The 16,471-nt window shown below is 40.4% G+C and overlaps 1 protein-coding gene across 1 annotated transcript in view; it reads right to left on the bottom strand.

Annotated features, from left to right (window-relative positions):
* Nucleotides 1-387: 387 nt before the first annotated feature.
* Nucleotides 388-16,471, bottom strand: part of LOC134323458 (FERM domain-containing protein C-like) — a 30,747-nt gene continuing 14,663 nt past the window's right edge. The window contains exons 7-17 of the mRNA XM_063004984.1: nucleotides 12,816-12,998; nucleotides 12,066-12,239; nucleotides 10,184-10,387; nucleotides 9,013-9,186; nucleotides 7,736-7,909; nucleotides 5,718-5,891; nucleotides 5,399-5,575; nucleotides 4,741-4,923; nucleotides 4,304-4,477; nucleotides 1,900-2,079; nucleotides 388-1,509 (exon numbers count right to left, since the gene is read on the bottom strand). Coding sequence (XP_062861054.1) covers nucleotides 1,455-1,509; nucleotides 1,900-2,079; nucleotides 4,304-4,477; nucleotides 4,741-4,923; nucleotides 5,399-5,575; nucleotides 5,718-5,891; nucleotides 7,736-7,909; nucleotides 9,013-9,186; nucleotides 10,184-10,387; nucleotides 12,066-12,239; nucleotides 12,816-12,998 — 1,852 coding nt within the window. The 3' untranslated portion in view covers nucleotides 388-1,454. The remainder of the gene's footprint in view (nucleotides 1,510-1,899; nucleotides 2,080-4,303; nucleotides 4,478-4,740; nucleotides 4,924-5,398; nucleotides 5,576-5,717; nucleotides 5,892-7,735; nucleotides 7,910-9,012; nucleotides 9,187-10,183; nucleotides 10,388-12,065; nucleotides 12,240-12,815; nucleotides 12,999-16,471) is intronic.

The following is a 16,471-nucleotide window of genomic DNA, read 5'->3' as shown; positions in this document are numbered from 1 at the left end:
CTGTGGAATCGGTTCACAGAGTTATATATATTTGGGTATGTTAGAAGAACAGAATTGAAGGTAAGAGTGCATTACTACACACTTTGTTAAGCAATAAAAATAAAACATTAATATTAAACGTTTTGGAGTTTACTGATTTATTTTGAGTAAAAAGTTTTTGTTTTGTTTTGAAGGTAACTTATGAATAAAAGAAGCTAAAATTAATATTAATACTGCTGTTTAAATAGTATAGGCATTTCTTATTTTAAGCTGAGTTAGCTAATAGTAAAGTTAGCTAATGTAAACTGATGTCGGTTTATTACATTATTTTTATTATGTTTTTGCTCCTATTAATAAAAACACAGAGAAAACATTTTAATGTTTCAATAATTAACTTTAGTTTGTAAATATGAACACATTTAGAATCTGATGCCTGTAATCCAGTTTTTAATTACACTCACATCTCACTGAACACAGAACTACTGACCCACACAAGATCAATACTCACCATTTCTAAAATAACATTATTAAGGAGCTCTGTGTTACCCCCCACTGGAGTGTCCTGTGTCTGTAATTACTCTACACAATCTTTAAAATTAAAATTAATATATTTTGCTGAATATTGATTTAGTCAGTGGATCATTTATTATATATCTTCATGTGACACAATTTTAACTATCAATCTTATATAATTACAATGTGAAATTAATAATTGCAAAACAAGTCAATTAAATTAGAACTGTTAAAATTTTAAAATAAAAATCTCTTATTTACAAAAGTATTCAGACCCCCTGCTGTGATTGTGATCTGATGCCTCCTGTTTGCTTTAATGATGGAGACGTGTCTGGAACTTCACTGGAATCACCTGTTACGATCTGAATTGATTGAACATAGTTTGAGAAGGTAAAACCGAGTCTATAAACACGACATCGTCAGGACAAACACAGAACCATGAAGTCCAAGAGATCATCTGTGGATCTCCACCATCATATTATAGTCATGTACAGATCAGGGGAAGAATATAAACAATATCTCAGAGCTTTCAGAGTTACCAGGACGTCTACAGTGATCATTATGAAATATGCAGCCTGAACAACACAAAGTCAAACTGTTTTTATTTTTATTTATCATTAAAAATGTGTGAAGTTCAGATATTTACTGGACTGGACGTTGTACATTAGTTGGAATTGGTTTGTATGTTCGCCTCTGTGGATTAATGGTGGTATGACGTTTTCTAGCCTCCAGCTGCCTGGAGTCGATGGTTTTGAGTTACTGTCCCACTGCTGTCCTGGGGGGTCTCCACCATTCCTGAATTACTGATTACACCGTGTGGGTTACACCTAAAAATATTCATCATATTTACTGTCTGAAGTGAGTGAGGAACATTTCATCATCATCTGTGTTTTGAGTTTCTTTATATTTTGCTTGTTTTTGTGATGAACAGAAGCCGGGTTCAGCCGGGAGTCTGCTAATCATCAAGATTTAATAGGGCTCGCTCGCCTTATATAGTCAAACACTGATTTGTCATATCTGTTGGATGAAAGAAAGAAAATGTTTTATTATTTATTACAGAATAAATCAGGAATATTTTCTAATAAATCATCCATTTATTTTAAAATAAAAATAATTACAGCAGTGTTTATGCTACACTGTGTTATATCTGCACTTACCTCGTCAATGAATCTAACATTTTATTTATAATGTATTATTAAAAAATTTAAAGGTTAAATGTATGTTATTAAACAGTGTACACAAGTTTTGTTTAAAGAGCAAAAATTTTAATTGAAATAAAAATCACTTCAGTAATAAGATGAATTATGACGTCCAAAAAACATTGCAGTATAAAAAATGTCTAACTGCGTGAATGAATCAGTTTATGTTTATTCTTTTTTTTTTTTAAGTAATAAAAAGAAAAATCACCTCAGTTTAATTTCACTCCTGTTGAACCCCTCAGCCTGACATACACTACAGAGCTCCTGCACTCCTGAACCACCAGCAAGGTTCCCTCTGAGATCCAGCTCCTTCATGTATGAACGGTTTGATTTCAGAGCTTCAGCCAGAGCAGCAAAACCTTCACCTCCTACACCACAATATGATAATCTGCAGAAAGAACACAGAACATTCTCTATCAAACCTCAGTGTCAGAAAAGTTGGGACAGGGTGTAAACTCTGATAAAGAAGTGATTAAAGGTAGTGCTCAGCTTGATCATTGATTACATTTAAAAAAGGAGACATCAAATTTACAGCAAACTTTGTTTTTAGAAACATGGCCTTCCACAAACTGCTGTCACAAAAGTAAAATCATAAAATTGTTTTATTTTTATACATAATTAATTGTATACACCACACAATGGGTGTGTCTGAGAGACCTAAACTCAATAATTAGAAGAGGTGCCCACATGCATCTCTGTGTATTTTTCAGAGTTACTGATGCTCTCACACCCTGCACCATAACAGATTCTAAAGGTTTACACTACTGGATGATTCTTTTCTTATATCAGTGTAGTGGAACGCTGGTAAAAGGGCTGTTCCATAAATTATACTTTAAAATATTGGTCTGGCCACTTCATCATGAGACCTTCAAGCCAGGACCTGTTCATTCTCAGATGACTTTTACACCTTGAACAAGAACCTAAAAGCTTCTCCCCCACACCTACAACTCCTCAGTAACATTGATGACTCTAAAAGACCATGAGTGTCAGAGCTCAGATCAACTCCTCTTTCATTCAAGGGATATCTTAACTTTTTACAACCTCTCTGGAGACACCAGAGACTGGAACCAGACAGAATAACCCCTATTTTGTGTGTAAATCAAGTCCTACAGAGGCCTTAGGCAATTCGTTTTTTCTTACCAAATTCTACAAAAAGAACAATTCAACAATGACATTGTATTGAATAGAATCCTTAACATACTGTCCACATAAAAAATAAACTTATTTCCAATTTTCTATTTTTTATTACTGTCTTCCACTCAAAATACAGTGTCATGTTGTGCCATTGTTGTATACGAGGATAAAAGAACATTTCTACTGCATGTTTGTATTGCATGTGCACATATGGAACCATTTCTGTGTGTTATAGCTGTTTAATCTACATGATGGTATTTAGATTTTGTTATTATATTATGTTAGTGATATTAAGAGTAAACTTTCACAAAGGTTATTTTGGGAGCCAAAACTCAAAACTAAGGTTTTAGCATGACCTACTGACCACATGTGGTTAACTTGCATAGTGGGCGGCAACTTTTCCATCATGTGATCTTAAGGGAAGTTCAACTTCCATTGGCTCAGCTCCTGCAGGCCACTCCTCTGTAACTGAGTTTAAAAGAGGCGGCACAGCATTCAGAGTTCAGTTTATTTCTCAGTGTTCAAGAGTTCCAGTTTACAGTTCTGTGTAGTAAAAAAAAGTGAGAAGGTTTGGAAGAGTTTTACAGCTCGTCTAGAATGCAGCTCCCTCAGAAAGGTTAACGAGTTCGTGCCTGCACAAGAATCGGCTCAGTTGATTCAGTTTACTGTTCGTGGTTATGCAAGGTATTAATTTTACCACAAGTAAAGTTCCTATTCGGCTGTGTGTAGAGAATCCATCAGTGTGCTCCACATCTGTACCTCTTCAGAGATAAAGAAAAGTAAAGAGCTTCAGCGCTATTTAAACATCTCTGAATCAACAGTCGTTGGGTCGAAGCATCTGAGTGAAGTGTGCAGCCTGGACAGCCACTTCCCATATTTTTGTGAACAAGGTCTGTAGGTACTTTAACTTAGAGAGAACTTTAACCCCTTAACGCCACTTGTCCCGAATTTGCAACACACCGCTTCCATTCAGATTGCAGCAGAGAAAGCGTATGCATTCCCCCAGTGCCGGTTTGTGTTTATTTAATACAGCACTAGGAACCTTTTGCGGGCACTGGTTTCTCGTAGGACCGGTCGGAGAAGAACCTACATTAGATTAATGGAAGCTAACATGTCGGATAGTGACTCTTGCATTTTGCGGCTGCAAATTTGAAGAAATTGTCCAATTTCATGCAGGTTGTGCTAAAATAAAAAATACTTACTGATTGCTTCTACAGCTGACATATTGAAATCGATTTCGAACATTTTTACAAACATTTTTTCAGTTATTTAAAGTTTTCTGTTTGTCGCGAATTCGCTACGTCCGACCATAATCTCAACTTAATGTAGCATTGGCTTTAAAGCAAAAACCCAATTAATACATTTTTTAAAATATATTTATAAATAAATTCAGGCATTAAGGGGTTAACTTAGAGACGCTGATACTTAGCTACTCAACACCATGAGATTACAGAAGTGTAGATGATGAGCATCATTACCTCAGAACCTCCAGTTTACACTCGTTCTTCTTCAGTCCTTCACAGAGCTTCTGTACTCCAGAGTTCTGTAGTCTGTTGTTGCTCAGGTCCAGCTCTCTCAGACTGGAGGATCCTGATCTCAGAACTTCAGATAAAGCTGAACAGCTCTCCATCGTTAGATCATCGTTATTAATCCTAAACACAACAGAAACCCCCGAATTTATCTGTCATGTTTAGATGCTGAGTTACTTAAATATCAGAGGATTTAATGGTCATAACTGTCGAGCTGCTTCTCTGAGCTAATTTTCTTACTATACAAACTTTCTATAATATTACTGAAAGTTCTACATGCAGTACCAGAACCTGTAAATGTCGTTTGTGTCATAAATGATCAGTGCTAATAAATCTCATTTCTCTCTGAACTACAAACACGAGCAGCTGAAGAGTGAAGTACTGACTGGAGTTTCTGCAGTTTGCAGTGAGAGTCCTGCAGAAACGCTGAGAGAAGCTTCACTCTGGAATCTCCTGATACCCCCCCTGGGTTCCTCTCCAGCTTCATCTGGGTCAGTATTAAGGGGTTCTGACTCAGAGTGGAACAAAGAGAGGTGTAGGCTTCTTCTGCTTCAGGAGACTTTAATAACCTGCAGAGAGAAAAAAACATTTCAGTAAAAATTACAAACTTACAACTGTACAATACCTGCTGGGCCTCTGAGGTGCTAATGTGCTAATTCACTAATGTGATTAATCTTACTGTTAGTAATGATTTAAGGTGGAACAGATGTAAGAAAAAGTTTGTAAATCCTTTGGAATCACATGGAGCAGCACTATCATAAAATGTTTTATCTTTTATTTACAATAATAACTGATTATATTTGTGTAGCATGATTCGTTTATGCTAGATCTCCCTAAATGATGTAAAGTTTCTCCTCACTGTTGTACGAGTCCAGCAGCAGAAGATTGTTCTGAGTGTTAAATAAAGATATATAAAGAGGTGAGGAGACACTGAGGTGCTAATATTTATCATCAGTTCAGGTGGAGTTCAGGGTTTATCCATCATAAGTTCTTAATCAATCAATTCACGCTATCATGCTATTCATGTCATTAATTTTCTCTCACCTCAGTGTCTTCAGTTTACAGTTTGGATCCTGTAGTAGATCATCGAGCAGTTTTACTCCTGAATCTCCAGGATCGTTCCCTCTGAGATCCAGCTCCATCAGCTCTGATGATGGGTTTGATCTCAGAGCTTCAGCCAGAGCAGCATAACCTTCCTCTCTTACACCACAATCTGATAATCTGCAGAAAGAGAAAAATAATTTCACAATAATAAAATGTTTAATTCTGTAAATTTGCTGCTGATTGATTATTTACTGTCTCAAATAAAATTAACTTTCCACTTTCATTACATTGTCATTTATAAAAAACATTAAATACTAACGTGAGTTTGTGGAGTTTGAACTGTGGATTCTTCAGTAGATGAGAGATCTGAATCACTCCTGAATCTCCTAGTTGATTGTTACTCAGATCCAGATCTTTCAGGTGTGATGGATTTACATCAAGAGCTGATTTCAGATCAGTACAACTTTTATCTGTAATGCTGCAGTTCCTCAAGCTGCAGAGAGAGAAGAAGAACATCTGAATAAAAGTATTTATAAATAATATAATATTATAAGCTACATGTTGGTGGGTGTAAAATTAAAGCATGTCTGTTCCTCTTGAAGATTATTTAATGAAGTTCCCCCCTCCCTGTTTGTCATGATGTGAGTCTCGGTACTCCTGAGGAACTGTGTTTATGTGCCACACCCATATATCTGAAAGCACGCTCAGCCTTGAGCCAACGACCCTTTTTCATTGGTCCCCTCAGCCAATTAGCTCCAGCTGCCCCTCATCTGAGGGAGTGGAGTATAAGAAGGGAGCTGGGGGAGCTCAGTTGGAGATTATTTTCCTGGTAACTCGGTCTGTTTGATTGGTTTGGATTCTGTTCTGATCTAATCTGTTTTGCATGTACCGTTGCTGTTGTTTCCCAGCTCTGCTTGTATTCTTTGATCTGGTTTGTCCTTGTTTTTACCTTTGGTTTATTTCTGTTTAGTTTGTTCAGTCCTGTTTTAGTCTGTTTACCATGTTTACCCTGTTTAGCCTGTTTGTTTTATTCAAGCATTGTTTAGTTCTGTTCCTGTTTGCTTTGAGTTCATTCCTGTCTAGTCCTGTCTAGTTTTTGTTTAGCTTGGCTTAGGGTTTAGGTTCAAGTTTCATATGTTTAGATAAGTGGTTAGCATAGGTTTCTTGTATGTTTAGATTAGTGTTTAGGTTTAGCAAAAAAATAGGTTTTGCATGTGTTTAGTTAGCTTAGGCTACATGTGTTTGTATCTGTCTCCCATCTTGTTTTTGATTATTATTATTATTATTATTAAATACCTTTGTTTATACATCTCTGCATGTGTGTCCCCTCCTCTTGTCTGTCAAAGCCCATAAAGCGTTACACTGTTCCCTGAAGGTTTTATTTACTCTGTAGGGTTTAAGGCTCATGTGAGGTTTAGATCTAGTTCATGTTTTATTTATATTTTGCCCACATGAACCATTCAGGAGGAAGTGATGGTGATTAAATCTTTTCCTTAATTCTTCTTTAATTTGCAGAAGAACCAGGAGCTTCCAGAGCAGCAGAATTTAAGGATGAAACTCTGCTCAGGTGGATAAAACCTTTAACGACTGATGAGAAGTCGACAGTTTGTGTTGGTTGATGATAAAACGTATCAGCTGATGTGCATTTGATCGGCTAAGTTTAATGAAACACTCAAGAACATTGTGAACTCCTGAAGCAGTGGCTTTGGTACATCAACCCACTGTTTTTTATCAGGAAGTCCCAGAGGAGTTTTTGCTTTTTAGATTCTATTATTTTTGAATAAATAGAATAAACTACAAATAAAAAACTTATGTCATATAAAAAACTTAAGTCTTCTAGAATTAAATATTGTAGATGTGATATATAATATCTGATATACTAAGCTGTTGTAAGTGTTAAATTGTATAACAGAACCAGTGCACATCCTAAATAAACTCTCTATCTTAATGTTGACACATTTCCAAATGAGGAGATTTTGATTCTGTTGTACTGGTTTGGTTACCAGTTGATAAACTCATGATCATGGTGGGCTTATAGAACTAGAGTAAAAGCCGATGTTCAATTCAACATGTATTATGGTCTTTTCTAAAGAAATAAATATTCACATTTAAGGCATCTAGCAGACGCTGTTCATACTAAACAACTTACAATTGTGACTGAATACAATCCAAGCAATTGAGGGTTAAGGGCCTTGCTCAAGGGCCCAACAGTAACTAATAGTGATAGGGTTTGAACCAGTGTAGCTTCTGATGCTCCTGAAGAGCTGATACACTAGGTAGTGACATCACTGTTCATTTCTATTAAATATGTGTATATAATAATATTACTGAACTTACTTGAGTTGTTTCAGTTTGTTTTGATGATTCTGCAGTAGAGGAACGAGCTTCTTCACTCCTGAGTCTTTTATTGGATTTTGACTCAGATCCAGATCAGTCAGGTGTGATGGGTTTCTACTGAGAGCTGAAACCAGAGTAGTGCAGTCGTTCTCTGTTAATCTGCACCCACACAACCTACAGAGAGAGGGCGCTGTTAGAAACTGTCTTTATCTGTTTTCTTGATTTAGGGATGAGCAACTTAAGCAGTAATGAGGAAGTCTTTCAAGATGAATATAGAACAGAAATATGACCAAATGTCTAGGAGAAAGAAACTGGGAAAGTTACTGACGAGCTGCATGAAACAGGATTCAGAACCAGAACACAGAGCTATAAAGGCAAAGGCTCTACAGTGATTTACAGTCTTGACTAAACAACGGCCCGACATCCCACTGACAAAAGAAAATGGAGACGAGGAGTCGACTCTTTCTGCACTGGGAGTCTCTCACCACCCTACAGCTAATAAGAGAATGTTAGCTGCATGTAATGAGTGCTGCAGCTCTATGGTACATACAAAGATGTGTTAACTACTGTTCTTAGTTTTCTCTCACTGTGGTTTGGTGGAGTCCCAGTAGCAATAGCTTTGTAACCTTTAGACTGGTAGATTTTAATGACACTGTTTAGAATCTTTATTTGAATCTCTTTAGAATGTGGTAAACAAAGAAATGTGACAAATATGCAAAAATATAAGAAATGAAGAAAAGTGTAACTACAGTTTCACCACACTTATGTTTACAATTATATTAACACGATCATGTTTACAATTATATTAACACGTATTAAAACTCTCATAAATCTGATCTGATCCGGTCACATTCTGTACATGAGTATAAAAGTACAGTTTACATTTCTTATCTTACACCTTTCACATCCTACAGATGTTTGTTTGTTTTATTAGGATTGTAACGTGATGTTTTACACTTTGGTTACACTCATGATAGGAACGGTAGTTACTCACCACACAAGATTCATCAGTTCTCAAGGTTATATCCAACACAGTCATGGACAATTTTGTATCTGCAATTTACCTACTTGCAAGTCTTTGGACTGTGAGGGGAAACCGGAGCAACCGGAGGAGAACAAGCAAAGACACAGGAAGAACAAGCAAACTCCACACAGAAAGGACCCAGACCTGGGGATCGAACCCAGGACCTTCCTGCTGTGAGGCGACAGTGCTAGCCACCATGTCCTACAATAAATGAAGAATGAAGAATATAAGTGTAGAAAATGGTTCCTCTTACGTAAGGTTTTGGATTGTACAGTGTGGATCCTCCAGCAGAGCTGATAGTTGATTCGCTTTGATCTCTTCCAGTGTTTTGGAGCTCAGATCGAGTTTCCTCTGCAGTAAGATTCTATTATCTAGCCTTTTACTGAGAGTGGTGTAGGCTTCCTCTGCATCAGGACTTTTAAACAGCCTGTAGAGAAGAAACATCCAGAAACATCAACCTTATAACATTCATAACATTCATAACATTCATAACATTAATAACAGTCTAATAATGATTTTACTGTTTTCAGATTTGGAGTGTGAAGTTGTTTAGTCAGGTGGAAAAGCAGTTCAGGAATCCTGACCACTAATCTCTAAAACTGAGCTCTGGGATATAAAGTGTGAATTTTATGATGTAATTTTTATGATGTAGTGTTACAGTTTCTTTAATAATCAAATTATTTTATACTCCATACACACGTTACATCAAACATTTACTGACTTCAATCATATTTATAGTTTATTCTGCTACTTAAATATTACATATGTAACGTTGCAACTAATCAACTTTACTGTTTTTAAATGTTTATACTTATTGTAAATGTGACGCTGCATGAAGTCGGTGGCGTTTCTGGATGTTGTTGATGTTGGTTTCTGCTTTGTGTAGATGTAGTGATGAACTGTGTTTACTGACCAGGGTTTTCTGAAGAACTCAGTCTATGTGGTTCTGTTCATTATAGATGCAGCGCTGAAGGATCGATGCTCTTAAACTTAATGCTCAGAGATTTCTTCTCTTTATTTATTATGGACTGTAGATGGTGAAATCCACAACTTACAAACTCTGACCCTTCCTCACTCATAAATAATTCAGCTTTTTAATCATGTAAAAAAATTATAATGTCATGAGTAACTGTGTGAATGAATCTGATTAGCAACAGTTTATGCTAATTCTCTTATTATAAAGTATAATGAAGTGTTGTGTAGAGTTTATATTTATTCACCTTATTTATAATTGTTTACATTCCTATTATAGTTCAGATTTATTTTATATTTATTAATAATGTCCAATCAGAGTCCAGCACTGTTTCCTCCATCATCAGAATCAGATTTACATTCATATTTAGTTTAAATCTAATAATTCTGCAACAGTTAAATCATCAGATTTTAGAGACGACAGTAAAGTGATGAAAACAAAAATCTCTCACCTCAGTTTCATTTCACTAAAGTTTCTAGACTGTAGTGTTAGAAGTTTATGCAATCCACCCTTACATGCGCTACAGATCTTCTGCACTCCTGATTCTCCAGGATGGTTCCCTCTGAGATCCAGCTCCTTCATGTATGAACGCTTTGATCTCAGAGCTTCAGCCAGAGCAGCATAACCTTCATCTCCTACACCACAATCTGATAATCTGCAGAAAGATTCAGTTTCAGAAAAGTTGGGACAGGGTGTAAAATACATAATAATGTTTTGTATTATTTCTCCCCCACCTCACTGAAACGGATGAACAGTCACAGAATAAATCACAACCATAATAAAACCTCCATCAGATTCCACTGGTGGGTCACGATGGCAGTAATGTGAGAAAGTCAGTCTAGACATCTACATCACCACTCCTACAGGTGGATCTTCAGATGTTTCATAGACACCTTGGAGCTGTAAGACCTTCAGTGTTTCCTGGATCTACACCATGATCTACATCCAGTGAGTTGTGTCTGACTCTCCACTAGACATGATGATTGATTAGTGGGTATCTGTGTGTAACTGGTTCCTCTTAATTCAAGGTGGTGGCTCTACTCAGAGCTCTTTTAGCCCAAACTCCAACATTATACAACCCCAGTTCCAATGAAGTTGGGACGTTGTGTAAAACATAAATCAAAACAGAATATGATGATTTGCAAATCTGTGCAAGTAAGCGGCAAGGCCGAAAACCAACATTGATTGCCCGTGACCTTCGATCCCTCAGGCGGCACTGCATTAAAAACCCACATCTCTCTGTAACGGATATTACCACATGGGCTCAGGAACACTTCAGAAGACCATAGTCAGTGAACACAGTTCCTCGCTCCATCTACAAGTGCAAGTTGCCAGCATCTCTGATGGTATGGGGGGGGGGGGGGGGGGGGTGTTAGTGCCCATGGCATGGGTAACCTGCACATCTGTGAAGGCACCATTAATGCTGAAAGGTACATACAGGTTTTGGAGCAACATATGCTGCCATCCAAGCAACGTCTTTTTCAGGGACGTCCCTGCTTATTTCAGCAAGACGATGCCAAGCCACCTTCTGCACGTGTTACAACAGCGTGGCTTCGTAGTAAAAGAGTGCGGGTACTAGACTGGCCTGCCTGCAGTCCAGACCTGTCTCCCATTGAAAATGTGTGGCGCGTTATGAAGCGCAAAATACGACGGACGGAGACCCCGGACTGTTGAGCAACTGAAGTTGTACATCAAGCAAGAATGAGAAAGAATTCCACCTACAAAGCTTCAACAATTAGTGTCCTCAGTTCCCAAACGCTTACTGAGTGTTGTTAAAAGGAAAGGTGATGTAACACAGTGGTAAACATGCCCCTGTCCCAACTTCTTTGGAACGTGTTGCAGGCATCAAATTCAAAATGAGTGAATATTTGCAAAAAACAATAAAGTTTATCCGTTTGTCTTTGTAGTGGATTCAATTGAATATGGGTTGAAAAGGATTTGCAAATCATCGTATTCTGTTTTTATTTATGTTTTACACAACGTCCCAACTTCATTGGAATTGGGGTTGTAATTACTGCAGAACTGCTGTTGCTGACCTGAAGATTTCCAGAAGATACATGCCAAGGTTTTATTCCAAAATTCTACAACCTTCACCTTGCAGACTGTGAGCCAACAAGATGGTTCCATGTCATCCTTTCATCTAAACCCTGACAGGGTAACATGGGCGGCTTGGTGACCAGGCATTCGCCTATGAACATCTTTCTCTGACCTTCTCTTACTGAGACCTTCTCACCTGAAGTAGAATTAGGGTCTCAGTAATGCCGGGTCCTGTGGTTTACTCAACACCATGAGATGTTCTGGATTACAGAAGTGTAGATGATGAGCATCATTACCTCAGAACCTCCAGTTTACACTCGTTCTTCTTCAGTCCTTCACAGAGCTTCTGTACTCCAGAGTTCTGTAGGTTGTTGTTGCTCAGGTCCAGCTCTCTCAGACTGGAGGATCCTGATCTCAGAACTTCAGATAAAGCTGAACAGCTCTCCATCGTTAGATCATCGTCATTAATCCTAAACACAACAGAAACCCCCGAATTTATCTGTCATGTTTAGATGCTGAATTACTTAAATAACAGACACTGATTCTGTTTACTGTAGGTAAGTTATGTAAATATTAAAGGTTTGATTGTTTTATTGATTATTGTTTATTATAATAATAATAATAATAGATTTAAAATGCTTCACTGAGGTCGTGTGCTTAATCAGCAGCAGTGCACTATACAGTTTTTCACCAGAGTTACTACATTATTTTCTTATTATACACACTTTTTAGTGCCCAACTAACAACTTTAGGAACTTTATAAGAACTCAGCCTGACGTGAGTTAGTGATGTTTAACATGTGCAGAATTACAACAGAAATTATGTGTGTGTGTATATTTATTAGGTAACTATTTAGTATAAATTATCTCCTACTGAGCACCTGAATTCATCATCAGGTTCTACATGCAGTACCAGAACCTGTAATGATGGCACTGAATGAAAGAAGCTCTTGTAGTTCAGAATGACGGAGTTTAACATTCATGTGCTAATAAATCTCATTTCTCTCTGAACTACAAACACGAGCAGCTGAAGAGTGAAGTACTGACTGGAGTTTCTGCAGTTTGCAGTGAGAGTCCTGCAGAAACGCTGAGAGAAGCTTCACTCTGGAATCTCCTGATACCCCCCCTGGGTTCCTCTCCAGCTTCATCTGGGTCAGTATTAAGGGGTTCTGACCCAGAGTAGAACAAAGAGAGGTGTAGACTTCTTCTGCTTCAGGAGACTTTAAGAACCTGCAGAGAGAGAAACATTTCAATAAAAATAATAAACTTTATATTAACACGTCCGTTGAAAAGATTATCAGTGATGTTCACGTTTAACTGGAAATTAGAATCAAACCCAGGTACCCAGAACTCATACTGCTGTGTGGCACCCACACTGTCATCTGTGGACTCTCAGAAGTGTATGTTGTGTTTCTCAGGTAACATTTATGGTGTATAATACACTTTGAGTTTAATCTCATGTAAAAATATAGAAACTAAAGATTAAAAAACGTGTTACACAGTTAATACAAGTAATTCATTCATTCTTAGTAACCACTTCATCCTGACCGGGGTTGTAGTGGGTGTCACACTGCTAGCCTTGGTGTGCTTATATGTGCCACGCCCCTCTTCTCCGTGAGCACACTCACTCCTGCCAGGCCTCACTCCTGATTGGCCCCCCCCTGAGCAATCAGCCCCAGCTGATCCTAATCAGGGACCATTTTTAAGGAGAGCTGAGGAACAGGCTGGCAGGGGTTATTTTGGTTTATGGTGGTTATTTTCCAGTGTCCCTAGCCTGTGTTTAGCCAATGTCCCTAGCCTGTGTTTAGCCAATGTCCCTAGCCTGTGTTTAGCCAATGTCCCTAGCTTATGTTTAGTTTGTGTTCCTAGCCTGCGTTTAGCCAGTGTTCCTAGCTTATGTTTAGTTTGTGTTCCTAGCCTGTGTTTAGCCAGTGTTCCTAGCCTGTGTTTAGCCAGTGTTCCTAGCCTGTGTTTAGCCAGTGTTCCTAGCCTGTGTTTAGCCAATGTCCCTAGCTTATGTTTAGTTTGTGTTCCTAGCCTGTGTTTAGCCAATGTCCCTAGCTTATGTTTAGTTTGTGTTCCTAGCCTGTGTTTAGCCAGTGTTCCTAGCCTGTGTTTAGCCAGTGTTCCTAGCCTGTGTTTAGCCAATGTTCCTAGCTTATGTTTAGCCTATGTTCCTAACCTATGTTTAGTCTGTATCCCTAGTTTATATTCCCAGTCCGTGTTCCCAGTCTGTGTTTCCAGTCCGTGTACCTAGTTCATGTTCCATACTCTTGTCATTCCCTTGTTTAGTTCATTAATAAATATCTTGCCCTACATCTCTGCGTGTGTGTCCGCCCCCTTTGTCTTGTCCTTGTTTAGTCCTTAGCCCCACCGTGACATAATAACCCCTCACTAGGACACAGCGAGATGGTTAGTCTTAGTAATTTTCCGGAGTTTGACTCCATGAGGTTTCCTCTAATCTTCTTACTGTACAAGCCAGCTCCCTATGATGGAAGCGACCTTTTGGTTGAGGGCTTTCTGCTTCAGAGCCAGCTCTACCTGCAAAACCTTCTCGACCCGCAGCCTTCTGAAACACAAAAGGTGATGTTCATGATGTCTAGGCTGAAGGGTGCTGCGCGAGAATGGGCGAGGCAGCTCTGGACTGAGAAGGGAGCAGTGCTGAACTCTGTGCAAGAGTTTGAGGGCCTCATGCGAGCTCAATTTTCTCGTCGTCACCCCAAGGGCTCCAGGGGTCTTTTTGTTTGTTCACCGGCCCCAGTGCTGTGTTCTCAAGTTCGGGTCAGTCCTAGGCCGAGTTCGTCTGTCCAAGTCTGTCCAATGTCTCCAGTGTTTTCGCAGCTGAGTCCAGTTTCTCCAGGGTCCAAACAGCTGACTTCTGACGCATATCCAGGGTCCAAGCAGCTGATTTCGGACGCCTCTCCAGTGTTTTCGCAGCTGAGTCCAGTTTCTCCAGGGTCCAAACAGCTGACTTCTGACGCATATCCAGGGTCCAAGCAGCTGATTCCGGACGCCTCGCTAGTGTTTTCGCAGCTAACTTCGGACGCCTCTCCAGGGTCCACGCAGCTGAATGACGTTTCTCCAGTGTTTTCTCAAGTGACTTCGGACGCCTCTCCAGGGTCCTCACCGTTGTTTCAAGGAGTTTCTCAAGGATTTTTGCAGCTGACTTCGGACGCCTCTCCAGGGTCCACGCAGCTGAATGACGTTTCTCTAGTGTTTTCGCAAGTGACTTCGGACACCTCTCCAGGGTCCTCACAGTTGAGTACTGTTTCTCCAGGGTTTTCGCAAGTGACTTCAGACGCCTCTCCAGGGTCCTCACAGCTGAGTGACGTTTCCCCAGTGTTTTCTCAAGTGACTTCGGACGCCTCTCCAGGGTCCTCACCGTTGTTTCAAGGAGTTTCTCAAGGATTTTTGCAGCTGACTTCGGACGCCTCTCCAGGGTCCACGCAGCTGAATGACGTTTCTCTAGTGTTTTCGCAAGTGACTTCAGACGCCTCTCCAGGGTCCTCACTGTTGTTTCAAGGAGTTTCTCAAGGATTTTTGCAGCTGACTTCGGACGCCTCTCCAGGGTACTCGCAGCTAAGTGACGTTTCCCCAGTGTTTTTGCAAGTGACTTCGGACACCTCTCCAGGGTCCTCACAGCTGAGTGATGTTTCTCTAGTGTTTTCGCAAGTGACTTCGGACGCCTCTCCAGGGTCCTCACCGCTTAATTTAGGAGTTTCTCAAGGATGTGTGCAGTTGATTAATGACGTTTCTCCAGTGTTTTCGCAGTTAACTTCGGATGCCTTTCCAGAGTCCTCACAGCTGTTTCAAGGAGTTTCTCAAGGATTTTCGCAGCTGACTTCGGACGCCTCTCCAGGGTCCTCACAGCTGAGTGATGTTTCTCTAGTGTTTTCGCAGCTGACTTTGGACGCCTCTCCAGGGTCCTCGCAGCTGACTGACGTTTCTCCAGTGTTTTCGCAAGTGACTTTGGACACCACTCCAGAGTCCTCACAGCTGAATCAAGGAGATTCTCAAGGATTTGTGCAGCTGATTAATGACGTTTCTCCAGTGTTTTTGCAGCTGACTCCGGACGCCTCTTCTCAAAGGTCCACGCAGCTGACTCCGGACGCCTCTTCGCCAGGGTCCTCGCAGCTGACTCCGGACGCCTCTTCGCCAGGGTCCTCGCAGCTGACTCCGGACGCCTCTTCTCAAGGGTCCTCGCAGCTGACTCCGGACGCCTCTTCTCAGGGCTCACCGCAGCTGACTCCCGAAGCCTCTTCGCCAGGCTCACCGCAGCTGACTCCCGAAGCCTCTTCGCCAGGCTCACCGCAGCTGACTCCCGAAGCCTCTTCGCCAGGCTCACCGCAGCTGACTCCCGAAGCCTCTTCGCCAGGCTCACCGCAGCTGACTCCCGAAGCCTCTTCGCCAGGCTCACCGCAGCTGACTCCCGAAGCTTCTTCGCCAGGCTCACCGCAGCTGACTTCCGAAGCCTCTTCGCCAGGCTCACAGCAGCTGACTCCCGAAGCCTCTTCGCCAGGCTCACCGCAGCTGACTCCCGAAGCCTCTTCGCCAGGCTCACAGCAGCTGACTCCCGAAGCCTCTTCGCCAGGCTCACCGCAGCTGACTCCCGAAGCCTCTTCGCCAGGCTCACCGCAGCTGACTCCCGAAGCCTCTTCGCCAGGCTCACCGCAGCTGACTCCCGAAGCCTCTTCGCCAGGCTC

This window comes from Trichomycterus rosablanca, chromosome 11 (genome assembly GCF_030014385.1).
Source record: "Trichomycterus rosablanca isolate fTriRos1 chromosome 11, fTriRos1.hap1, whole genome shotgun sequence".
In the NCBI taxonomy this organism is placed as follows: Eukaryota; Metazoa; Chordata; class Actinopteri; order Siluriformes; family Trichomycteridae; genus Trichomycterus; species Trichomycterus rosablanca.
This window is presented reverse-complemented; position numbering and strand designations above follow the sequence as displayed.